Raw genomic sequence first — 27,142 nt, 5'->3', positions numbered from 1 at the left:
GTGCTAGCTCTATGAGTACGTCTGTCAGGTTCATAGAATCCTACACGTGCAACCCCGCATGGGTTGGCCAGCCTACAAAAAATTGAATTGTACCACGTGGAGGCCTTTGAGGTGTCGCCGGCAAAAGTGTGAAGTGGAAGCTTCCAAGTCTGCCGCACCGCGCTGTTAGATTGGCAGTGCCTCATTCGAAGTGTGTAACACGCAGTCGTAACCATATACGTTAGAAAGCAGAGCACCAATGCCAGATATATTTTCCAACGTGATCCTCATCATGAGGCTAAACGTGTTGCAAGTGCAAAGATGCTGCACAAAAAAATGAATATAGCTTCTACTAAAACAACAGAGCGATACCAAACTGCCGGATGAAAATAAATATGGCGCACGCCAGTCAGTCAGTTTCCTTATTTTTTTTTTCATAGGCTGCTAGAACTATATGACAGATCTAGCCAAAAGATCTCCTCATAGCATTACTCTACACTAAAAACTGTACAAATATCAAATACATTAGGCTAGTCACGCAGCGACCGTTTCCTTACCCATGTAGATGTTTCTTTTTACTTTCAAAACATCAGCTCTATGTAGCAAAAGCCATTCCTTCAGAGTGAATGAAAGTGTGAAGTTATTTGATATGCTGCTGTGTTCCTAATAGGGGCGCCCTCGAAATATTCTGTTCAGAATAGTCAGCCCCAAAAAGTTTCAAATAATTGCTTCCAGGTGACAACGTTAGCTTCAGCGCCGGCCCGGCTGTACGTTTACTTAGCGGACATAATGCGGAGTGGAACAAAGCTTCCCTCTATAAGGACGATCAACGTTGGCGGCACTGTGTTAACCGAAACGTTTGCAAGAAGGATACTGGCTGCATTCGATGGCGTCCGCTCTCTGCGAAACCATTACGGCATGTCCGAGTCCTGCGGTGTCCTGTGCTCACCTCCAAAGGATGAAATATCTTCCGGAAATGTTGGCTTTCCGGCACCGATGGTTGAGCTTAAGGTAAGAACCACAGCGGGAAGTCTTAACGCATCTAACATGTTCATATACTGTACGCTTTCACTTGAAGAATTCGCAGCGAATACTTGATAGCAAGACTGAACTTTTGAATGAAGGTGAGAGGCGCGATGCATAAATTTAAGGCGGGAACATGTAGAGCAAAATCAAGAGTACAGCTTTACTCGTTCAATTATCCTCAGAATGACAGAAAAGGGCAACGTCTCTATAAGCTCGCAACATATCATCAACTTTTTCGTTCTCGTTATTTGGTAAAGGCTGCACTCTTGCCTAGACTATCACATTATTAGCATATAAATCACCCGTAAGTTTTGGGAATTTGTGTTCGTGCTCTTGTTAAGCCCTCAAGCGTTGGCTAGAGGGGCCACTTATCGATGTGAAAAGGTGTACGTTGTGCATGAATTCAAGCACACCTTCGTGAAAACGGCACCAGAGTATGCGATAGGTGTACTTCATAGTATTGGTACTCAAGTGCCGAATGATTGCAGCAGTAGATACGGGACCACTACACTCCAATTCCCGGAAATCTGCGTAGCAGGAAGTATTTATTTTCTTCGACCAATGGGAAAGAGTGGTATGGAGATTTAGCGCAACCTGGTGAACGCGATGTGTTTCAGGTAGACATTACAGGTGCCTACAAAAAGAGAAAAGAATAAAATTTATATCATCAATAAGCTCTATGGATGACACCTTAGTTAACGCCTGTGTGTTGTCTAACAAATGAGGATGTGTTTCGCTGCGAAAGCTGTTATGAGATCCCAACAAAGGTCGCGTGCGCCGTAGTTGTCCACCGCAGCCGCCGGTGTTCGTGAGCACTTTTGCAAAAAGCGAGGAAAAATACGTAGAGGAAAAATTACCAAGGACATATTTGGAATTGAAACCAGGTTTGATGCGTTCTAGCAAACTATTTTACCACTGAGCTACGCCGATGATTTTTTGTCTTTAGCGCATGTAATCTACACTAGTAATAGAATACTACGTACACAACACAACACAAAAGCGTCCAGTAGGGGAACCCACTCCGGAACGGGGTCGAACTCTGCGCACTTGAGCAGCTTCTTCTCGGAAAACAGACCTTGTTGACTCTGGCGGCTCGGCGTGGTTGTCAGTTTTTACCAATAAAAAAAATCGATATCCCAATAAATAACTTCTATTTTGTTTATATGTCTTTTATTATTTTCATGACTTTTCAATCAAGGGAAGCGCGGGAAGTTAGACTTGCGTTCGTAGCAGTTGCCTCCGCTCCTTCTCAGCCCTCACTCAGCGACATTAGAAGTCGGATCACACTCAGTTATCTCTCGCTTGCTTGGCGTCTCAAATACCGGAAAGATATAAACAGAAAGTTTTGGCGGGAAAAGGACGGAAGCAGCAGTCAGCTACATTGAACAAGTCCACCTTGCATTCATCAAAAATGGTTTATTCGGGCAACACTTATTTTCGCGGCTCTGCGGTGTGCTACCCCGGGATTTCAAGTTCCGCAAAGGTTTTCCATCGTTTCCTAAACGAAACGGGTGAGCACAAGGACTAGGGAACTGGGAGCGCAGAGAAAAACACAAAGGACGAAGCGAGGAACCACACAACACGAGCGCTCGTGTTGTGTGGTTCCTCGCTTCGTCCTTTGTGTTTTTCTCTGCGCTCCCAGTTCGCTGAACGAAGAAAATGAATTACCAACTGGCCCACATTTTGATCCTTTTGCACAAGGACTAGGACCATTTAATAGAGCAGGTAATAATATTGCATGAGTACAAATGAGTAAATCCAGAGAGCAAGCCTGAGTAGACTTGCAGAAATGCAGCGTCGCTTGACTAATTTGGGAATACAGAAGCCAAGCTCCTGTCGGGAGAATGTGTATATCAAAAGAATTATTTCGATTCAGCTCTGCTACACAGTTTTAGTATTTGTTTCTCACATTTACCGGGTAGTTCCTATCCTGCCAAGTAATTATAGGCTGTTTCCTGCTCGTCAAATTCTTGTAGCCGTGGTTTTAAAATTTGTCAGTCATTACGTCTAATAGGGTGACTCAAATTCATGTCATGGACTAAAGGCTTCAAAATAACAGCACAGACAATGTCAATGGAGCCAACGTTTTGACAAGAAACCTTTCCTGCATCAAGGCAACGCTGTTGCCATGTCAATGACGTATAAACTTTTTCAAGCACTGTTTCCTTTGACAATTTTTATTGAAAGACTTCTTTTCACTTCAAGCCTCTCGGTGCCTCTGAAATTCAGGCTCGTTTAGAACTCATTTTTTTAATGTTTGCGCCATCATAAAAAACGTTATCGTGCTAAATACGACGTGCCCTAATCGCGACTGCTGATAATTTTCGCATCGGTTGGGCTATTCTGGGCTAAACTTTGCTCATTAGGTTCATAAGTCAGTTGCAAATTGAAGCGATGTTTGTAGATTGACTCTTTCACGCTACGTGTAGGTATCTGTTTTTTTTTTCCTGTACAGAACATGCAATAGAAAGTGCATTTCATTTGTGTCAGCCGAGTTTCATCTTACCAAAAAAAAAAAAACAGTGAACCTAATCTTCATGTTTTTGGAAAACACAAAAAAAATAAAAAAAACATTAACAAAATTTTATTGCCGTATTATTCAAGCAGCCAGTGGACGTGAAGAAGGCACGAGCGCATACCGCTTGCATGCAATGTGGGAAAGAAGGGCTTCTGCGGCAAACCTCCTCCTCTCAATTTTTGTCCTTTCATTTTAATTGGGGACCCTGCAAGTGGCGTCATGAAAGTAATTGTCTATTCATGATTTATTTCTAGTTGGATGTCCAGCAACCGCCAATGATAAAAGCGGCAATGCCGAGAGGGAATACATGAGAGGTATAGGGAGTTTCCGCCCCCTTGATTGCGCCGCGTTTTCCGCGCACGCCTGGGGTTTTTTTATTTAAACAAAGTAAGATAAGTGCGTATGTGCCTTTTTTGTGTTATCCGGGAGATGTGACTCATTGCATCAGAGTATACAAAAGTAAGTTGTCCTTCCCTGAAGCGTTTGCTGGTAGGCCCGCATACTAATTTTGTTGTCTCCAGTATGAGATGACAAGGTCCATGCTATGTGCAGTGCACTTATACTTTGTTCACGTGTTTACAGTAAGCCTTAGGAAAGAGTCAGCTTTATCTTCGGCAGATATTTCACAAGTCTTGGCTCGTGACTGTGCTGCATCCCATGCATGCACTTAAAATCTGGCCTGAATTATATTCCGTACTCATTTTCTTGTGCAGTTCATTGACCTAAATACGGGTGAGAAGGTTGGACCAAGGCGGAACGGCGAGCTGTATTTTCGCATCCCAAGCGTCATGAAGGGTTACTACAAAAATCCAGAGCTGGTTAAGGAGTTCATGGATGATGATGGATGGTGCAAATCGGGTACGGCTATTTACTCGTTGGTTCTACAAAACATTACAAGCTCCAAAACAGACAGAAGGTTGTGGTCTATGCGGAACACCGCGCATGTTGTTTTGAAATAGCTTCTAAAAATATATGTTATGCGATGAAGAATGCAAATTCCAACTCACAGGCTGTCGCGCTTCTGCCAAATATATCTTCACTGAGAGCCTAATCCTTCGTAAGTTGAACACCTGCGTCGTGCGAATGTATTTGTATTTTGCGAATTGGAAAGTATTGCATATCTCACAACAGTATCGGCGAGCTTTGGTAGTTGGCAGGCGAAATAACGTATACTTTGTTAACTCGATTCTCGTTAATTTGGACGTTGTACGTTCATTGCTAACGAAAAAATGACGTGCAGGTTTTTTTTTCAGTAAACTTACGGCCGGTACTTTTGCTCTTACGTCACTAATATGAATCATATTTTCTTGTATATTGCCGACAATCGTTCTGCAAAATTTTGCAGTCTATTTGTACCTCAGAGTACAACATACTATTAGGAACTATGTATAATTTCTAAAACGCCGTCAAAGTCTATGATGTCATGGTGTTTCGCTCGGTCATTTCCAAGTGGCATCACAAGGCAGAATTACTTTTCGCGCGATTTCGTACTTAGCAAGCAACTTCTCGCAGTGTTTAGGTATTCTAAAGTTGTGTTTCACTAAGATCAAGTAATTGCTCCCTTTATAGTGTCCAGTCACATAATAAACAAGCATATCATCCTCCCTTTCATATTTTCCCATCCAGGCGACATTATGTACTACGATGAAGACGGTCGCGTCTACTTCGTGGACAGAGTGAAGGACATTATTAGGTGCTTTGACAAGCAGGTGTCGTCGATGGAGCTTGAATGCCTTCTGCAGAGCCACCCTAGCGTGGCTGATGCATCTGTGGTGGGTGTCCCGATTACGAAGTACGGTGACGCCCCGGCGGCGTTCGTCGTTCTGCGAGATCCGAGAGTGGCGTCGCCAGAGCTGGCAGCCAGCCTTAAGGAGCACGTCGCAAGTAAGCTCAGTTTTATTCAAGTGTAAATAACTGCATTTCTGTACGACAAGCACTTAGGCTACCTCTATATATATATATATATATATATATATATATATATATATATATATATATATATATATATGGCGCTGACTGTCGCTCCTACTTCTAAATTCACAGATAAACCCAAAAAAGTGGATGGAGGGAGTGCCGCTGTAATAGCTCAGTGGTTAGAGCATCGAACGCGTAATTCGAAGGTCGTAGGTTCGATTCGTGCTTACAGTTGGTAATTTTTTCATCCACTTTTCTTTCTTCTTATTTACATTCCATTAATGTTAATAACTTCCCCTGTACATTCCTTGGCATTACTGTCTGTTATATCTCATTATTATTGTGTTAAAAACACGGAAAAACGAGCCCTTAGGTATACACTTCTTTCCCTTATTTCATTGAACGAGGGTCTCGTACTGGCAGACTTGGTGTGTTTAGGTTGTATAAGAGGGACAATTAATCAGCTGCCCGCTCATAATAAGTTCACGTGCTACGTGACGCCAAACATGCGCATAAGAGTGTTTTCACACTCGTTGTTTGGCTTATAGATGGCGCTGACTGTCGCTCCTACTTCTAAATTCACAGATAAACCCAAAAAAGTGGATGGAGGGAGTGCCGCTGTAATAGCTCAGTGGTTAGAGCATCGAACGCGTAATTCGAAGGTCGTAGGTTCGATTCCTGCTTACAGTTGGTAATTTTTTCATCCACTTTTCTTTCTTCTTATTTACATTCCATTAATGTTAATAACTTCCCCTGTACATTCCTTGGCATTACTGTCTGTTATATCTCATTATTATTGTGTTAAAAACACGGAAAAACGAGCCCTTAGGTATACACTTCTTTCCCTATATATATATATATATATATATATATATATATATATATATATATATATATATATATATATACAGTTTTGCCGTGGAGGAGCTGGGTAATCAACGAAGCAACACGATTCTTCCCGATCTACGACAAAGCGGCCGCTTTGCTGGGCTGCGCCTGTTACCACGGGTAGCTGAGGTATCTCAGGGTGAAGAAGGAAACCGGAACCCAGCAGCTGCAGACCTTCCGCCAGTCCCAGCAGCACAGCTAATACCAGGTTTGCGCGTGGCTGGCTCGTGGTTGCATCAGGATCTGATAGTGGCTCGCACATTCGGTGGCAAATCTGGCAAGGATGTGGATGCCTGGCTCACACACTATGAAGGCGTGAGCAAATACTGCCAGTGGGATGCGGCGGCCCAGCTGAATAATGTAGTATTCGTCTTGACAGACACCGTGCTCATATGGTACTATAACCAAACATATGCCCTCACGTCATGACATCGCTTCGTTTCCGAATTAATGGCGTGCATCAAAGAATCCTTAGTTAAAAGGAAGCTAGCGAAACAAACGTTACTATAGAGAGTTCAGGTCTCCGGAGCAACGTGCACAACCAATATCGAGGCAATTCAGAAATTCTGTAAGATCGTCAGCTCTTCTATGTCCTAGGAGGAGAAAGTTGGTCACCTGTTGAAGGGCGTTGCTGAGGGCGTATATCAGTTCCTCATCAGCAAAAAGAGCCTTGGCACGGTAACCGGCGTCATAAGCCACGGTCGCACATTCGAGACCTTGAAGATGCAATGTATCACTCCGAAGCTAGATCACCAACTGAATGTAACTACCATGACGAGTGGTAGCGAATGCACGCCTCTCGATCTCACGTCGAAAATATGGGAGATCGTTCGAGGAGAGCTAACTAGACACGCTTACCCGACGCCGTACGAAGGTGCACCCATGCCGCCTCCCGTTCGCTATCTCATGTCTATGCCACACCAGACGTCGTTGACTACAACTACAGGCCACCCTCACTACCGAGGCCAAAGTGCAATAGCTACCCGCTGCCAAGGTACGAAGAGCGTCTCAGTTACTCGCGCTAGTGAGCCAACACCTATAACTACTCGAGCGAAGATGTATCTGTGCCAACACCATGTTAGCGCAACGTATTCCAGGAGTACGATGCATACCTCCAAGCCCCTGTGCGCTACGACTGTGGTATCACCGGACATATAGCTCGCTTCTGTCGTCGACAGAGAGAGCCGAACTCCCAATACGATTTCCCATGAGTGTTTCCTCCAGTGGGCACTAATTACAACAACGGTCATTGGCCCACCTATTTAAGGAGCACCTCAGGGAGAGAGAATCACCGTGGCAGTTCTCCCGCTTCCGACCGTAGTTTGACGCCTCTGTCTGGCCGGCTTCATTGCTCGCCTTTACCGGGACTACGGCTGTCGTCAACGCCGCCGCCGGAAAACTAGCCAGCGCGGCCGATGCAGGCTAGGTCGCACAACAGGATTTGCTTCAGATGCCTCCGCCAGTTATAATGTACAAAAACAAGATACGTGTGTTATGAGATGGCTTTTGTACATGCGCTGTAGTGGACACTGGTGTCACGATATCTGTTATGAGTCTTTGTTTCTAAAATTGCATTGGCCGCAAAGTTATGTTGTCTTGGGGTGAATCAACAAAATTTCGTGACGTTGGTGGGGAAGGATTTTATACTGTCAGAAGTTTTGCCGTCAATGTGTTATCGGCAGGAACGCTGTTCCTAACAGAGTTTCTTGTGTAGGAACGATGTAGCCACAATTATATTTTGGGTGCTGACTTTCTCCAAGGGTGTGGCCTTTTCGTCGACTGTGAAACTGGTGAACTGTCAAGCAGTGGTGACATTGTTCCTGCCCTCGTCGATGAGCCGAAGCGGGCCACGAGGACCCTCTCATTATTTCCGATGAACTGACACTGCCACCGTGGTCAATAAGGTTAGTTCAGGTATTCGCACCAGTGTCTGCCACACATGTGGACGCCGTCGTTGAGCCTGCCATCGTTGGAATGTGCTAAAAAAGACGTACTTGTCCTTTCTTGTCTGGTATCGCTTGATGAAGGAGCAACCTTTTTGTGGGCACTGAACTGTTCACCTATTCCGGTTGTGCTCTCTCGAAAAATGCAGCTCCACATCTTCAATGTTTCCTCTGAAGATTTTATGGTGGTCATTAACAATGATGAATGTAGACAAAGTAGTTTCTGGCGAGTGCTGTTGCTCTTACGAGTCGTAGATCGTAGGCATGATTAGCTCCCCTTTGGCGTAACTTAGAAGTGTGGCAGCTGGGGCTAGCTGGTATGGCATGACGATAGTTATAGAGCGAGAACAAAATGACGACACAGAGACTAGTAGGACATGAAGGACACGAGCGCTAACTTCCAACTGAGTTTATTGCGCAGGGCGCGAAAATATATAGAGCAAACAGTAACCATGTGACAAAAAGCATATTGCACAAAGAGCAAAACATGAGTAAGAAAGAAAGAAAAACAAAAAAGAAAAGCACAGAAAAAGGCAGAGAAACGCGGCAGAGCAGAAGCAGCGACAGAATCCGAGCAACACGGATACAGAGCGTCAAAGTATAGCCAAGATTCCGTACAAACACCAGATATCCCACAGGGTCAAGAAAATCGGAAAACGAGTTGGAGTTCGTGTCCTGTTCTCTGCACCGTTCAAAATAATCAGCCTCACCAAATCTACAAACCCCCTGAAAACGCAGTCATCAACGGAATGCAGAGTTCAGAATAGGAAAAGGTATGCGGCATGCACCCGGGAAGTTAACTATTAGACCCCCCTTTCATGCGGTGCTTGGTATGACGATAGTTATAGCGCGAGAAGAGAACAATGACTTAGATACAAAAAGGACACGAATGACACGAGCGTCCTTCTTGTCTCTGTGTCATCGTTTTGTTCTCGCGCTCTTACTATTGTCATGCCATACCAACTAGCCCAAGCTGCCACACAAGTGCTTGTTATGTCGGAACAACCGGTAGGTGTCTGAACGATCGACTGAGAGAACACGCTAACAAAGTCAAAAATTGAAAAGATGGCTTTCTTGCTCAGCACTGCACTAAGTGCAACTGTGTGTCGCTTTTCAAGGACACAGTGACGCTATACAAGCACAAGGATGAGCACACCCTAGTCACCGTCGAGGACGCGCAGATGGCACGTGAGCAGGTGTCATGCATTAGCAAGCTCTCCGTGTCTCTGTCCGAGAAGAAGCATAGGTTCATCGAAGGTTTTGGTGCGCACAAGTATTTATATTAGCTTTACTTTTTCGTTTCATTTTCTTATACAATTTCTTTTCTTTTTCTGTGCTTTAGTTTTTCAGTTTTTTCCCCTTACTAATCTTTCGCTCTTTTTGCTACATGATTTTTGTCACAAGGTTACTGTCTTGTCATGCGCATATGCTGATGCCTGGTTCGCTCGTCGAGCGTTGCGAAATGAACGAAAGAGGCTGATGGTACCAAACAAAACTCCCACTTCATTACCATAAAAATCACAAAACAAAACAACAACAAAAACATGCACACTTGAAAAACAAAGAAAAGGAACTGTCTTAATGACGCCCGTTTCGACGTCTAATACCGTTTGCGTTTTCTAGTTCTCGCGCTTACAGCTGTGGCATGACCTACGGTCCGCTGGGAGTCCCTCCCAAGCGTGACGACCCGCCATATCGATGCTCAAGGGGGCGACGATGTAGACGAACCACTACAGTGGTAGCTCCAGTGGTTTCTCACCGAGGCAGGTGCTCGGGCAGGATACACTGCAGACTAGGGTCGGTGGTAGTTCCGGGGCTGCTGGCCGAGGTCGATGCTCGGGCAGGAAAATGCAGCCCAGGATCAGCGGTTGCTCTGTGAGCTGCTCGCTGAGTCAGGTGCTCGGGCGAGAACCATTGCCGTCCAGGGACAGCGGTACTTCCTTGCGCTGCTCGCCGAGTCAGGTGCTCGGGCGGGAGCCTGGGCCGAGACCTAGTCTGAACTTCCGCAGCCCTTGGCTCCTCGAACGCCACGTCCAGGCTCTCAGGTTCCTCACTCACCCCTGCCCTCTTGTTGCAATCTCGCGTCCCCGCGCACTCTTTTTTTTCTTCTTCTTCCTCATTCAAGCGTTTAAATTACCCATTCAAGACATTTTCTTTCTCTTCTTCTTTTCTTCATGTTGTCATTCTTGACAATGGCGGCCAATTTTTTGAGTTTTCGCTCCACGAAAACTGTCGTTTCCACTAGCACCATACACTTCGCTGTACCGCACAACACTTCCCTGCACGACACAGCACTTCACTTCATGGCACATCTCGGCACTTACCTTCCCCGCACAACACCTCACGGCACATCACGTTACTGCACGGCACACTTAAATTCACTGTTGCACCACTAAACTTGCCTACACTAACGCGCGCATCAATCTTCGCGAGTCAGTCACACTTCACTGTCATCCCACATCAGCAATGAAACAACGATACTAGGTGTGTGTCCGCATGGAGTTTCCTATTTCATCATTCTAGTCATAAATCTGCGCCTACATTGTCTCTTCCTTTTATGTACTGGACCGAGAAACTGTACTCATGTAAGATAAGGCTCCACCGCTATTGTTACCATATCCGTGGTTTTGATTCGAGCCGCATCCGGGTACCGAGTAGCCACATCCACTATTGTGAGTATGTACTTATTTGCTCTGTGAGATACTGGTTTTATAGGTTCTACAATGTCCACTGCGACTCTTTGAAAAGATTGCTCAATAATAGGCATATTCCTCAAAGGTACCTTCAAGACCAAACCTTTTTGTGTGTTTCTCTGACGTGTGTCACAAAATCGCACCAACCTTTTATAGTCGATTTGCATGCACGGCTGAAAAAACTCTTCAGCGACCCTGCTAGCTGTCTTTCTTACTCCCTGATGGCCAGCCATAATAGTGTCATGTTCCAAGTCTAGAACATCCCATCGTAAACTCACCGGCACTGCTAACTGTCTCTCTTTCCCCTTCCTCATGGGTCTTGACTATTCTGTACACCAACCCCGAAAGCTTCTCAAACTTATGCTCTACCCGACTCCTTTTACAATAGATCCATTTGCCCTGAATCTTAAAACACCGTCGCAGCGTACTGTCCGCTTCCTGCATTCTCCCCATTTCTGCTGCAGCTATGTCCATGGCTGCTACTGAGTTGTTCTTCTTGATGCCCTCTTTTTCCTTTTCACTCTTGTTCCTCGTTGCTCTCTCCACGGCATAGGCTGAATATTCCCTGATATGCTGATTAACACATCTCCCGTCACCTTTATTCATAACCTCATGAGTTTGGAACTCCCTACACTCAGCGCGCGTTGCAGTAGGCAATCTCCAGAGGGGATGCGGATCGTCAACTTCTCTGAACCTTGGCATATTACCGAGAATCACATCATAAAGAGGGTTTTTGTCACATCGCGCTTCAATCCAACCGCAGTAATACGGCGTCAAAATCAGTACGCTAGCAACTGGCATCCGCCGTACTGTTCCATCAGCCAACCAAACCGGCTTTTCTGCACCCGTGACATCCATTTCTGGCACCATGGATTCTCTTACAAGTACAATGTTGGAGCCCGTGTCTCGAAGTACCGACACTTTACGTGTCAACATCCTCACGACCACTGGCATACCATCTTCGGCTTTTCCCGCCTTCACAGATGGCGTAAGAGCACTTGTCTTATCCTTGTCCTCCTGGTCAGATTGCTTTTCCCTGTCAGCCACAGCAAAGCTTTCATCTGCAACCATGCAAGCTGTTTTATTTCCTGACCGATCACGACAGGTTTTTTTGTGTGCCCACGCTTTCCGCACCGGTCGCATTTCGACAATGAACTGTGAGTGCCACCCGTGGCACAATTTGCTGCTCTATCAAGTCTTGTCACAGAGGTAGCATCTCATTGCACTCCGGCTTCGCTCTTTCTTTTCCAAACCTTTCTCACCCTGCGCTTTCCCTATATTCCTTTGACCTTGAGCTGCCAAATAAGGATCGGCGTGTTCGGACAGCTCAGCCACTGCCTTCAAGTTCCGCTCCTTCAGGAATATTGCTACTCCGTTGTGACACGATGCCAGGAATTGTTCCGCAATCTTGCTATCTCTTAGATCCTCCAATGATCTCTCTATGGTAGGTATCTCCAACCACCGATCGAAGTAATTGGAGATCCGAGCAGTGAACTGTTCGCCTGTCTCATTTTTCTGTGGTTTCAAGCTCCGGAATTTCTCTTGGAAACTCTCGGCAGGTAATCTGAAGCGTTGCAGCAGAGCCCTTTTGACCTTGTCGTAATCTAGCGCATCCGCTGCTGGCATCCGGATAAAAACAGCCAATGCCTCTCCCGCAAGGCACATGCTCAATCCAGTCGCCCAATAACTCTTCTGCCAGCCTTGTCCTATCGCTATTCTCTCGAACCACTGTATATAAGCGTCGATGCCATCTCGCCTTTCGTCAAAAGGTGCGAATAACTTACGCGGACTCACTTTTGGTGGATGGGTACGATCTCTAACCTATCTGGTACTTCCACACATGTGCTTGCGCGCAACTGCAATTTTTTTTCAGTGAGCTCCTTTTCCAGCATTAAGTTTTAATAAGTGCGCTCGTCTGCGGCTTTCGCCGTCTTTTCCGCGGCTTTCGCTCGCTATTCATCTTCTTTCGCGACCTCTCCTTCCTCTGCGCGTTCTTCACGAAATCTTTTCTTTTCCTCATGATAGAGCGTCATTATAGCCTCAGCACCACATCATTCAGCACATCGTCCAATAGATCTCAGGTCCGCTCTTCACAATCTTTCTACCTCTTCCCAACAGACCCTAACAAAATTATCAGCATTATTTATAATCTTAAAGTAACTTCTCCTGGACTGGACGGAATTCAGTCGTCCTACATTAGGCTAATTGCCAACCACATTGCCGTCCCTCTATACCGCATTATCAATCTAATGTTCAAGACAGGTACATTCCCATCTCAACTAAAACAGGCCAAAATAATACCAGTGTTCAAAAAAGGCGAGAGAACTTTTATATCTAATTATCGCCCCATAGCTATCCTATCATTTTTAGTAAAGTAATAGAAAAGTGTATTGAGAAACGTATAACTAATTACTTGTCTAAGTTTTCCATTTTAACTCCTAGTCAGTTTGGTTTTCCACCTGCTTTCTCGACTAATCTTGCATTGTTAACTTTCACTGATAAGACTAAAAAAGCTATTGATTCTGGTGAATTAGCTGGAGAATTGTTCATTTACCTAACCAAAGCTTTCGACACACTTAATCACAGCATCCTGGAAACCAAACTCACGGCCATTGGTATTGTTGGACCTGCCCTTACACTCATTAAAAGTTACCTCTGTAATAGACCACAGGCTGCTTATGTTCGCTCTACATTATAAGATTTTCTTACTACTGATCAGGGTGTTCCTCAAGGGTCCATTCTAGGCCCGCTTTTATTTTTAATTTACATGAATGACCTTCCCCTCTCAGTTACTAACTCTCTGCCCTTTCTTTATGCCGATGACACTACAATACTTGCCACAGGTAAACCAATTGACTCTTTAACGCTAAAATTACAAAAAGATCTAAATAACATCTTAAGCTGGTGTCTCACGAATTCCCTCAGTATTAACCCTAAGAAAACTAAGTTCATGATATTCCACTCAGCTAACAAAGCTCTTCCCTCCCAAATTTCTATTAAACTAAATGGCTCACTCATTAACCCTGACAATGAATGCTCTTTCTTAGGAATCGTTCTCGACAGCAACCTAAAATACTCTAATCATGTTATTCACTTGCGCAAAAAACTAGCGTTTGGTGTCAGGATTCTAATCAGAGCACGTTACTACTTTAACATTTCAACTCTAATCAAGTTATATTATGCTTTTATTTACAGCCATATTAATTATTGCATCACCACTTGGGGACATACATACCTCACCCACTTATCTCCCATTCAGCACATTCAAAACCAAGCCATCAGACTAATGACTTTCAGTTCATATCGTTCTAGTGCATCATCATTACTTCGTAACTTCGAAATACTTTCTACTATTAGTTTATTTAAATATCACCTCATTATCATGCTGCTCAAATCCTTGCACCATCTTGTTCCATCAAGCGTCTTTTATCCTAATGCTTTGTCTAACTTCAACCGTACTAGATTCGCTTCAAATGGAAATTTTCTACTTCCTACTATCCGCACTAATTTTGGTCGCCACACTGCATATTTCTCAGCATTATCATTATGGAATTCATTGCCATCTCACATCAAGCAATGCTCGACTATTGGCAGATTTAAAAAACAATCGTATTCGTACTTGAAAAACTACTAGATGTTTTTATCTTGTCATATTGTTTATTCCACTTTTCTTTTTACTTGTTTCTTTGTTAGTGTTGGTTTTATCAATTTACTCATCTCTTTGTTTTCACTGCTACTGCTAATTGAGTGAATTTTGTAATCCCATTTTGAACAGGAGGTCCCCCTGCAGCCTTGTGCTTTCGGACCTCCTCCTGTATATATACTTTGTATACTGTTCCTTTTTCTGTACTAATACCTGAAATTAACTGAAATAATAAACTGAAAATAATAATAAGCAGATAATCCCGCAGCACTACCGGCTGCCATCAAGCGTTCCAGATCTATTTCATGGCTCCAGACAGACCTAGGCGTGCGCCAAATTTACATGGATCCTGGCTGGCTCGCCATTGTCACGCGTATATGCTGAAGCCTGGTTCACTCGTAGGGCGTTGCGAAATGAACCATAGAGGCTGATGGTACTAAACTAAACTCCTAATTCATTACCATAAAAATTGCAAAAACAAAACACCAACAAAAAGACGCACACATTGAAAAACAAAGAAAAGGAAATGTCTTGATGACGTGCGTTTCAACGTCCGATACCGTTCGCGTTTTCTAGTTCTCGCGCTTACAGTTGTGGCGTGGCCTCAGAACGCTGGGAGTCCCTCTCAAACGTGATGACCCGCCATATCGATGCTCAACGGTGGCGAAGATGTAGAAGAACTACTACAGGGGTAGCTCCAGTAGTTTCTCGCCGAGGTAGGTGCTCGGGCGGGAAACTGCAGCCCAGGATCAGTGGTTGCTCTTTGAGCTGCTCGCCGAGTCAGGTGCTCGGGCGAGAACCATTGCCGTCCAGGGACAGTGGTACTTCCTTGCGCTGCTCGTCGAGTCAGGTGCTCGGGTGGGAGCCTGGGGCGAGACGCAGTTCGAACTTCCGCAGCACTTGGCCCCTCGAACGCCACGTCCTGGCTCTCACGTTCCTCACTAGCCCCCCGCCCTCTTGTTGCAATCTCGCGTCCCCGCGCGCTATTTTTTTTCTTTTCTCCCTCATTTCAGCGTTTAACTTACCTATTCAAGACAACTTCTTTCTCTTCTTCTTTTCTTCATCTTGTCATTCTTGACATGTCGTCTCTAAATGTTTTCGTGCACTGCGCGATAAACTCAGTTGTAAGCTAGGCGCTCATGTCCTTCGTGTCCTTCTTGTCTCTGTGTCGTCGTTTTGTTCTCGCGCTATAACTATCGTTCCCTTTGCGGACACACGAGCTGCAGACTTTACGCCACCTGTTGATATGACATGCTTTTGTGTTTGACTTTCGCCAAGAAAAAAAGCCAGTGCCTTTACCACGTTCTAGGGCTCAGAATAATACTGACACTAGCCCTACGAATCCTATCCGGCAAAACCTTACCGAGTGTCGTCATCAGAACGCAAAGTTATTGCCGACCAGGTTCAGAAGATGCTGAAAAAGGTTGTCGTAGAAGATTTCTTGTATCCCGTAGGCAGCACCAGTCATTTTTATTAAAAGTAAACATAGATCTTGGTGGTTTTGCGTTGATTTCAGAAAACTTAGCGCCTTTACCAAGAAGGTTGTATATCCGCTGTCTCGTATTCACGACGTAATTGACTACGTACACTCGGCTTCGTACTTTTATTCAGTAGACCTACGATCAGAATATTGGGAGTTACCTACGCACTCATCAGACAAGGAGAAGACTGCATTCGTAACGCCTGATGACTGTACCAATTCAACTTCATGCCATTGGGGCTTTGGAACGCCCCCACCACATTTGAAGAATTTATGGATTCTGTCCTTGAAGGTCCTAAGTGGAAGGTGTGCTCATGCTACTTGGACGACGTAGTAATTTTGCGGCGTACGTTCGAAGAGGATAACGTCCGTTTGAGCCTTGTTTTAGACTGTGTCGGAAACGCTGACTTGATTTTGAACTCTAAGAAGTGCCGGTCTGGTGAATGACAAGCATTAGTTCTCGGTAATTTAGATCATAAAGATTGTGTCAGGCCAGGTCCCCGCAAAACGGAAGCATTCAGCATATTCAAACCACCCCAGACACTAAAGGAGCTTCGTAGCTTCTTGGGCTCATGTTCCTACTTTCATCGCTTTGTGCGGAGATTCATAGACGTTCACACCCATTGACGAAATTATTGCAAAAAACAGCCCATTCAAGTGGACACCTGAATGTGATGTCGCATTTTCTGAACTGAAGCTTCTACTGACATCAGAATCTGTTTTTTGTCATTTCAATCCATCTGCTTCTACTGAAGTGCACAGTGACGCAAGTGGAATTGGCGTTGGAGGTATGCTTGTTCAGCGCCATAATAATGCAGAGCATGTTGTTTCTTATACATGCCGATCTCTAAGCAAGACTGAAAGGGATTGTACAGTGACAATGGAAGTATACTTAGCCGTCGTATTCACCGTTCAGGAGTTTCGTTGTTGCCTCTACGGCCGTTCGTTCATGATTGTCACAGACCAATACGAATTAAGTTGGCTGGTTACCCTTCAAGACTCTTCTGGTCACCTTGCCCGATGGGCTCTAAGCCTCGAAAAATTTGATTTCAGCAGTTCGTACAGAAGTGCGAGACGTCATTCGGACGCTGATTGCCTTCCTCACCTACCAATGACCATAACAGAAGACAGTGCATATAGCATGGACATCTGTTTTGCTGCAGTCTCTTACACGTTTTCTGAAGGCACAATTTTCAAGCGGGAACAACTCAACGACTTATCTTCAGACCCTTTGTTTGCTGACACCCACAGTCACAAAAGCAGTGGTAAATTTTGCCTTCGTGATGGACAGTTGTGGAAGATTTATTACTCAGCAACTGGCGCACGATGCTAACTGGTTATACCTGAAAGTTTTCGATGGGTTGTTCTCCGTACTAATAATAATGATCCAACTTCAGGACGCCTTGGGTTCATTCGCACCTCAAATTGAGCCCAGCAGCGTTTTTACTGGCCTTGAATGCGAGATTTTACGACGCAATATGTCACGAGCTGCGAGAAGTGCCAGCCTCACAAACGACGGACAAGTGCCCCGCACGGCCTTCTCCACCCCGTGAAGCCACAAAACGCCTTTCGAGCAGGTTTGCATCGATCTATTTATTAGGCCCGTTTCCACAGTCTTCTAACAACCCCTGCATAACAGGGGTTGTACGTCGACCACCCTAGCAGATACGCCGAAACCACAGCGATACCATCTTCTACAGCTGATGGCGTCACTGCTTTTTTGTTACGCTTTGTAGTTCTTCACCATGGTCCACCGCGATCAATCATCAGTGACCGTGGTGGACAATTCATCGCGGACGCTGTGGAAGAATCGCTTCGCCTCTGAACTTTGCAGTTCAAACGTACGACACCATACCATGCCCGAAGGAATGGCCTTATTGAATATACAAACCAAACTCCTACTAACGTGCTTGCTATGCACGTCTCGTCCAATCGCTCGAACTGCGATGAGATTGTACCGTTTATTCCCAACGCATAAAACACAGCGAAGCTCCTGACCACCGTCTTAACGCCTTTCTACTTGCTCTACGCTCGATCACCGTGCTGCTCCTTTGAAACAATCCTTCCATTTAAGCTCCACACCAATGAACTCGCGGCCGAAACATTGTGCCGGGTTAAACAGGCCCACCAGATCGCTCTCCTGCGAACACCGACATCACTAGATAACAACAAGCAGCGGTACGATAAACACCAAGATGTCATTTCATTCTACAATGGAGACTTCGTGTTGTTGAGGACCCCAAACGAAAACGTGGTTTATGCCAGAACTTCTTACCGCAGTATCCAGGCCCCGCAGTATCCAGGTCTCTGAAATGTCGAGTGCCCATTTTGCGAGGTGGAATGAGACGCTTGAATGGGCTTCTCTTGAATGGACTAATATTGTTTCCAATCATTGTGAATCACTTACGAAAGTTCTTGCTAATAAGGAAAAACAGCTGCGTGCCACCCATGTTCTTAGCACTGACGAAAACAGTGAGCTTCATTCGGATGAGCAGAAAAAGTTTAATGAAGGTAACTTCATCAAGCAGAATAAAACGGCTTGAGATAACATTACAGTTACACATCACTCCGAATCGCATAGAAACCTTGAACGCTCTGAAATTGAAAAACCAGGCACACAACAAACCAATAAAGTGAATTTCTCACGTTACCAGTTAATTTCCGAAGAATCCAGGGTTTGGCCACTAGGGCTGAACTTTTGTCCCACAACTGAAGGCTACAATGAATTTTAGATCGTTGTCAATTTTTCCAACTTCGAAATAAACATGCGATTGCGCAAGTACTTCTTTGATCGCATATCGACTGAACAAATCAGTTCCACGTTACCTACTGATAAGCATTGGACTCCGCCTTCACATAAATGTCTCACCTTATACGTACGAGCCGTCAGCCAGACATACTTAAAGCGTACAAAAATCGTTCAACTTTCCGTCATTACCTCAGCTTTAACGAGACCCAGGCTATTGAAGCATTGGCAAGCCGCAGCGACATTGTAATCAAGCCGGCAGATAAAGATGGTGCAGTTGTCGTAATGGATGCTAAAAGTTGCTTTGACGAAGCCCAGAGGCAACTTGATAATACGAAATACTACAGACGCCTTAGCAATGACCTAACAGAACAATTCAGATGTACTGTCAGTGATGTTGTTGCAGAACTTTTGAAAGAAAACAAAATCGCTCAATCTGCGTTGCGTATGCTTATTCCCCTGTGCTCGGTGGCGGGTAGGTTTTACACCCTGCCTAAGATTCATAACGAAAACAATCCCGGTTGACCAATCGTGTCTGGAATAGTCACGGTTACTGAGAACATCTCACGCTATGTTTATGGCATTATCTGTTTCATTCCTGTCCCATTTACCTCATATATCAAAGACATGAATGACTTTCTAGACGATATCAAGGATTTACATATTCCTGTTGGCTCTTTTTTGGTAATTCTGGATGTTTGCTTCTTGTACACTAATATTCCGCACTCTGATGGTATCAGGACTGTTGCGCGCGCGTACAACGAGTCTGATCTTGATAAAGCAATCGATTCATCCACACTGGCCCCGCTTCTTAATTTAAGTCTCTAATTAGGCAATTTTGAGTTCTGTGGTCAACATTACGTCCAGGTTAGTGGCACATCTATGGCCACTAGGATTGGTCCCAATTACGCAAATATCTTTATGTGCCTCCTAAAAAACGAGCTCGTTTCACGCCGTGACTTGAAGCCTTTTTACTACGAACGTTTCATTGATGAAAACGTTTTATTATGGCGCCATGGTGAATCCGATCTCCTTTCTTTTATCGAGGATTTCAATAATGTCCCTCCAAATATCCCGTTCTCGCATTCATACTAAGCCATCAGCGTCAATTTCCTTGATGTCACTGTAACTTTGCACCATCAAAAACTGACGACGAAGCTGTACAGGAAACCGACTGACAAACATCAATACCTTAATTTTCAATGTAGCCACACTAAACACTGCAAAACCAGCATTCCATACAGTCAGGCCATTCGTTTCAAACGTATCTGCTCCGGCACGATTGAGTTTCTTCGCAACTGTGAGTACCTTCGAGGTGCACTAACCAGCCAAAGATACTCCTCACGAATCATTGACGACGCCCTCAAGAAGGCGGAATACATCGACTGCGAGGATTTGCTCACGGGTAACAAACCATCAACAAGCTCGTAACGCAACAGTGTAAATCTGATTTTCACGCACTCAGCATCAGCTCCGAATGTAAACATCATTCTGAAGAAACACCACAACATCTTCATTCAAAATGACCGCCTAAAAGACATCTTTGCGGAATCACCCAAGGTGGTTTATCGCCGATCGCGAAACCTGCGTGATACCTTAACTTCGTCCAAAACAAACGACCGACCGAACTATGTTGGCTGTCACCCTTGCAATAAACCCTGTTGTAAGGTATGCCCACACATGACAACTTCGCACTCCGTAACTAGCAGCGCTTCAAGCTTTACCATGAGAATCAACGGAGACTTCACTTGCGACAGCGCCAATGTTGTCTAAATGCTTGAGTGCTCCACATTCCATCAGAAATACATCGGTCACACCGAAACGTCATTCATATTATGCTTTAACAACCATAGAGCCCACTCTTCTAACCTACCTCATCTTCCACTATCAAAACATGTCCAGATACCAGGTCACCCCTTCGCAAACATCAAGGCTACCATACTACAGTCTCGATTTAAAACTCATCATGACCGAGAAGTTCGTGAATCCTACCTCATAAATATATTCAACAGTCTTCACGCTGGCATAAATGAAAGCATCGGACGTGTCACCTTTATTTGCGGGTGACAAAATTTATCATATTCATACACTATTCTCCCCCTTCCCGTCACACACGCTCTTTGTTTTTCTAATGCGCCCCACTTTTTTTTTACCTCCGCTTATTGCATTTAAGTCGAGCGCTGCATGTTTTGTATAGCGACCACGGTGACTTGTAAAAAAATATTTTGGTAATCTTTCAGTACTTTTATGTGTACCATGATGAAGTAGATGTGATTGATAGCTGTTTTTCCACGCAAGTAGCCTTAATCTCACGTGTCTCCTTCGCGGTCTCATCATCGTTTTACTAGTTTATACGTTTCACTGATGCGATGGCTTCCTAGTCATACGTTTCTTAGATTGTAGGAGTTATCTTGTTACACGAAGTGATAGATCAAACTGAATTGTCACCGATGTTTGATTTTGAACTCCTGACGTTTTTTTTGAGATATCAGTGGCCCCTAAAAGCGGCGTATGCCTTATTCACTTTTCGTTTTCTGACAAAGGCCGCACGGCAGCCGAAACGTAAATCTATAAAGAAACTGCTTGCTTCCTCGTACGTGTGCCAGCTTTTTTTTATACGTACAAGCCCACTGAACATTGCCACTGAACATATATATATATATATATATATATATATATATATATATATAAAAATATATATATATATATATATATATATATATATATATATATATATATATATATATATATATATATATATATATATATATATATATATATATATATTGGTATGAGATTTGGCACCACGGGAGCGTTGTCAACAAGGATAAATATATTTATTTCTCGACAGTTTCGGGAGGGGTCCTCCCTTCATCAGGGTATGAGTTATTACTCATCCCCTGATGATGGGAGGACCCCCTTATATATATATATATATATATATATATATATATATATATATATATATATATATATTCTTTAGAACTTCCTTCTGAATCACATATTTACCTACACATATGCACATGTCAACAGCAGCTGCGCCCTCCTGTTACGTTTGGCGCTTACCCACATACCGCGCCCCTAGGAATACTGGCATGCGCCTCATCCAATTTAAAGGGTCAATCGACTCAGGTACTGCGATAAAGTTTTTTTGCTAAAACTAGATGTTGAAGCAGTAGCGAAAGCAATAGTACAAAGAAAACTCGTCTGGCCGGGAAGACTTGCGGTCAAAGGTTGAGCTGAGTTGAATTCGAGTTTATTTACCACGTACAGTTTTATAGTACCCAAATGCCACACATCACTAAGTTTTCTGGGACAGCAAAACGGCAAAAGCCATGTAAACCACAAAACAGTTCAAACTAGCAATGCACACGCTCTGCATTGAAACAACAATGTTGAAAACCTATACAAACCAGGAAGACACATGCTGTACACTGGAAGAAAGAAGTATACAAACAGAAAATAATACTACACACAAAAACTAAGAAAGCACAACTAAAATAGAAGTATTAGCGGTTGCATCAACTTTTCACAAATGTTTCTTAATTTATTTATTGTATTTAGCAAGCAATAACGCGATGTCTGAAAATCATAATTTGTGCGTGGTCTCGGCACAAGCCACTGTTCAGAGTGTCTGTTTGGCTGCGTCAAAAGATTTATCTGTAAGTTAGGGTGTCTGTTTAGGTGCGTCGAAGGGTTTAATTGTAAGTTAGCTAAAGTACATATATATCCACGAGCTTTTGTAGGATGAGATCCAAAAGATTACTAGGTAGTATTCGTAGAGCAGGTTTAATTTGATTGTGTTTTATTTGACGAATATGTGTGAAGTACGGACATTAAATTAGAGGTTAACATTAGAATCTAGTGCTGTTTTCTGCCAAATAATGAAATTACTAATACGGTGCTTTGTTTAATTACCCCAAATGAAGTTGAAATACCTCAGATGTGATGTAAAGAGCGCAATAAATATCAGAAATATTTCTGAAACTGGCAATGGACCCAGATTATTTCTCAAGACAACTTCGCAAAGACACCGCTTACATAGACCCTAATGGGGGCGTCGTTCACAACGATGAACTAGGAGAAAAAAAAGGTGCGGGTGATTTAGAACCCTAATCTTATCAATCCAAAGAGCCCACGTAATAGAAAATCAGTTCTATGTGAGCGCCGTTGTTAGACAACGAAACATGAAAAAATAATTGCAAAATTCAAATAATACCTGTGGCAACTAATCCTTCAATAGGTGCCCATGGCATTTATCAAGATGTGGCGAAAGTAATACAGGTACTGGAACCTAATGCCAAGAAAAACAAAAATCCTTAATCCTTAAAGGCTCAGAAAACTGCAATCCTTATTCTGTACTTTTTCGAACTGCCGTCCAGTGTTCGTGATACCCGTAGAAACAGCAAATGTGGAACTCGTAAGACTTCGCTATTATTTCTATGTTTTAATAATTCAGATAGTGTTCCGTGAAAATTGTGTGAAGTTGTCATACGCTGACATCTTGTGAATCCTTGTCTACATAGTGGTATTACCCTTCATTTTAATAATTGTCTCGACTGTCACTATATATTTACCAATATAATGACAAGAAATATAATGGTACTGAAGAAGTGTGTAATATTTTACCATCCTCTTTTTCTAACACCTATCCAGGCAGAACTGAAGAATTCAAACATCTCTATGGCGGCGTTGTGTTTTTGGACCGATTGCCAAGGAACACAAACGGCAAAGTCATCAAGCGTCAACTGTGGCATATGTACAATAAGTCGAATATATACTAATCACACAGTTCTTATCAAAAGCCCTACAGGGAAAAAATAAAACTAAGCAGATCCCACGTACCTTGAAAGCCAATGTTGTGCGAATAAAACAGATGGAAGACTGGGTTGTAATTGCTTTATTGAGAGAAGCATTACAAAATTGCGTAAAGGTATGTAGAAATGCACGCAAAACATACGTAAACAGCCGTGTAAGCTTTATATAAGCAGTTGTTTACTGTTGCGTAAGGATGCCAACAGCAATATAGATATTAGCAGTACCAGAAACAGTAAGCTGATATGAAGCTTAGGTGCTCGCGACGATGATAGCCCTGGACACTGCTACATAAACAAACTTCTTTAGGAGAGACCTGGCTACAATTACTCAACTTAACCAGCCGAAGTACTGCTTTTCAAACAAGTCGAAAGCTGCGCGAGAAGCACCACGTAAAAACACTGACACACGCGTACACGCACTGAGCGCAGAAATATGGCGCGTTGTATGAGTATTTATTTACACATTCAACAGACACGCCTGAATTGAGCGAGAACAACACGTAATAACATATACACGTACGCTTTGCTACACTTGCCATTAGCGTAGTCATCTGTGGTGCAGTACAGCAAAGGTTGCAACAGGAGAAAAAAATTTACACCATTTCTCACTCATTGGAACCATGGGGTTATGCGAAGCCGATGAGGGGGTGCACACCAAGTTTCTGTTTACGTTCAATCGTTGTTTCCATTAATGTGTGACGGTTTGCGTTCAGTGTTTGTGTTATCATTACGTTTTGCTTGCGCGTATTCGAGGAACTATCACTTGAATGGTGCGGTTGCTCCGTCAGCTGCCGATCGCTGCTTCTGTCTCGAAAGCCCTGCTATCCTCGCCGCAGACTCACTTTGACTCTCTGTAGCGGAACCGGTAGCTCGACGTCATCGCTTGGCTTCAACGTTGGTGTTCTGGGCGTCGGGGATTTGAACTACATGCTTGACTGACGTTTCCCTCGCCCGGAGTTCTGGATAACCTTGCCTTCTCAGGCGTTTGCCTTCAGCTTCGCGAGCCCTCCACTCCTGTTGCTTTGGAAAATCTCGTTTTCGGCAGAGGTTGGAGTTCTATTGCAACTGGCGCTGACGTTGACGTTACAACTCATCGGAACGGGAACAAAGCGAGAATGACAGAAGCCGACTGAGTGCACGCGATGAAAAGGGAAGGGAGAAGGGGAGTTGGGTCTACAGGCTACAGCACGGGTTGAGACGAGGAGAGGTTACCGAACGCCTGCAGTAAAAGAGGAGAGTAGGAGGGAATAGGTGCGTGCGCAGTTGAGCGTGGACGCCAACGGATGAACCTCTCCATAAGATGCCTTGAATAAAAATATTGCCAATGTGAAAAATGAGTGAGAGTTTAGCAGAGAACTGTATTTATCAGTGGAGTTGGAAGGTGAGCTAGAGGTTGAAGACATGCAGGTCGCCAAACTGAGAGGCTGTTTTGCTTTAAAGGGGCCCTGCAACACTGTTTGAGCATGGCCAGAAAATGCTGCCGATCGGTATTAGAGGCTCCCGACAACACACGATCAAAATATCACACAGCGCAGCATGCGGCCTGGGATTCAATATAAATTATCAAATCAGCTAAAAAAAGCTTTCTCTTTTCGCGACAGATCCCGAAATAAGCCCAAAAACAACACGCAGCAAACCCCTCTATCAGCCAATGACTTATATACACACGGCGAACTCACTAGTTACAGAAATCGCCGTGGAAGGCCGCTACTTGGGCACGCAAGCGCACGCGATCACACTGAGAAAGCCGCACAATCGAAAAAAGAAACAAAGAAGTGCTCCGAGACACGAGCACGCGTGACGTTTTTCTGTGGCCCTGCCATCACTCCCTGCTTAGGTTCCAGCGTTTAGGTCGGCACGAGTGAAGAGAGAGTGCAATGACAGCATGAAAAAACCTTTGTGACTCCATTCGCACTGGACAGATTCTTAAAATTTTTGCGGCGTTGAATTCGTGAGCCAATAAGCTCTTCCAGTAAATTCATTGCATGGTTACTTCAAGAAGTGTTTCAGGGCCTCTTCAATGCTAAATCATGCCCTTGTTGAACAAGCGTTAGATATATTTTCATGTCACCATTTCGGCTACCCTTTGGCTCTGCTGTTCGATGTACGTTAAAACGTTAGGTCATTTGAAGGACAGCATAATCTGTACGCTTATCCGGGATCGGACATATAAGAGTTTGCGGCTTATATTACTGTGCATAATGCCATAAGTTGCTCCAGTCGCCCTAAATGCTTCATCCTTGTTCCTTGTCTTACCATCGCCTGCTTTGGTGAACAAGTTAGTGTGCTTGGCTCCTCAGACGCTGGTTCACGGAGATTTACCGTAGATGTATAGGGCACGAGGCACGTGTAAGCTGAAGAATTATATTTACTCATAAGTTTAAGAGTGTTCTCCTACGGCGTTCTACATGATTATACCGTTGTTTAGGTGCGTGAAATTCTACATTATGCTGTTGATTTATTTCACAGGACCGTGAAGGTTGACATTTACGGACGAGGCACTTAGGAAAAAAACTTAACCGTTTATCAGAAGGACTTGTACTTATCAGAAGCTAAAAAATCGCAGGTGAATGACAGCAGTCAGCCAAGTCATCGGCGCTCAATAACATGATTTTTTCCTAAGACGCGTCAGCTCATACTCACGTGTTGATATGAATCATAGCCTATTCTTTGATGGCTACTTATGTTTCATTGTACATGGCTGTTTGGGTAGAATAGGAGATGGCAAGCCTTTATTGGGAAAATTTAGGATTACCCACGCTGTCCCGTTAACGGCCTCGCAGACTACAGAGGCCACCAGTGTGACCGCTTGCACCCATTCCTATGGTCGGTTACCTGGTAGCAAATAAGGTAATACTGTACCGTTGATGTTTGCACGTAGTAGGTTTTGATGGGGACACCTGTGGCAATTGCTCGGTGCGTAAAGTAACTAGGTGTAGAATAACTGGTACACTTGTTATAAAATTTAAACGACTGCGTGCCGTCTGGGGTAGTTCGGTATGGCTGTAGGTATTCAACTGTAGGTTAGCAGTGCTTAAAAAGCCAATTCGTGGCTAAGCAGCATACATTGACTACCGCTGATCCTGTACTCGGAAGATTATTTGTAATCGGAACGACTGCTGCACAACGACTGAGCGTGCAATTCAGACCCGTGCAAGGCCGAGAAGACAAGTCAAAGTTATTTCTTATTGTTACACAAACAAATGTTGTTGCAGAAAATTATACAGACGTGGGTCACGTACTCGATGACTGCAGTAAGACATCCAGTTATATTACTTAGGAAGAAGTCTAAAAAGGAAAACAAAAATGTGAGCAGGCGAACAGCAACAAAAAGATGAAAAGGTAAACTACAAACCTGAAGACACCGAATGAAACAAGGTGGCAAAGTACAATAACTGAAGAAAGAAAACCAACAACACTAATGGTAACACAAGCGATATATTGTGACGATTGGGAAAAACAACTTATAGATGTAGGATACACAGAATTGCATAT

The 27,142-nt window shown here is 43.9% G+C and overlaps 1 protein-coding gene across 1 annotated transcript; it reads left to right on the top strand.

The window, feature by feature from the left end:
* Positions 1-720: 720 nt before the first annotated feature.
* LOC142764814 (luciferin 4-monooxygenase-like) lies at positions 721-23,720 on the top strand. The gene is made up of 4 exons (XM_075865351.1): positions 721-990; positions 4,237-4,381; positions 5,150-5,407; positions 23,487-23,720. The coding sequence occupies exons 1-4, from the start codon at positions 769-771 to the stop codon at positions 23,612-23,614; spliced, it is 753 nt and encodes a 250-aa protein (XP_075721466.1). The 5' UTR covers positions 721-768; the 3' UTR covers positions 23,615-23,720.
* The last annotated feature ends 3,422 nt before the right edge of the window (positions 23,721-27,142 follow it).

Source organism: Rhipicephalus microplus, chromosome 6 (assembly GCF_043290135.1).
Source record: "Rhipicephalus microplus isolate Deutch F79 chromosome 6, USDA_Rmic, whole genome shotgun sequence".
NCBI lineage: Eukaryota > Metazoa > Arthropoda > Arachnida > Ixodida > Ixodidae > Rhipicephalus > Rhipicephalus microplus.
Note: the sequence above shows the minus strand (reverse complement) of the source record. Positions and strands in the feature narration are given on the sequence as shown.

What these genes read in the sequence shown, in the direction of transcription:
- LOC142764814 (XM_075865351.1), top strand. Translation starts at nt 769, where the DNA reads ATGCGGAGTGGAACAAAGCTTCCCTCTATAAGGACGATCAACGTTGGC. An exon ending in CACCGATGGTTGAGCTTAAG is followed by an intron (nt 991 to 4,236) that starts GTAAGAACCACA and finishes TTTCTTGTGCAG; the next exon opens with TTCATTGACCTAAATACGGG. An exon ending in TGATGGATGGTGCAAATCGG is followed by an intron (nt 4,382 to 5,149) that starts GTACGGCTATTT and finishes TTTCCCATCCAG; the next exon opens with GCGACATTATGTACTACGAT.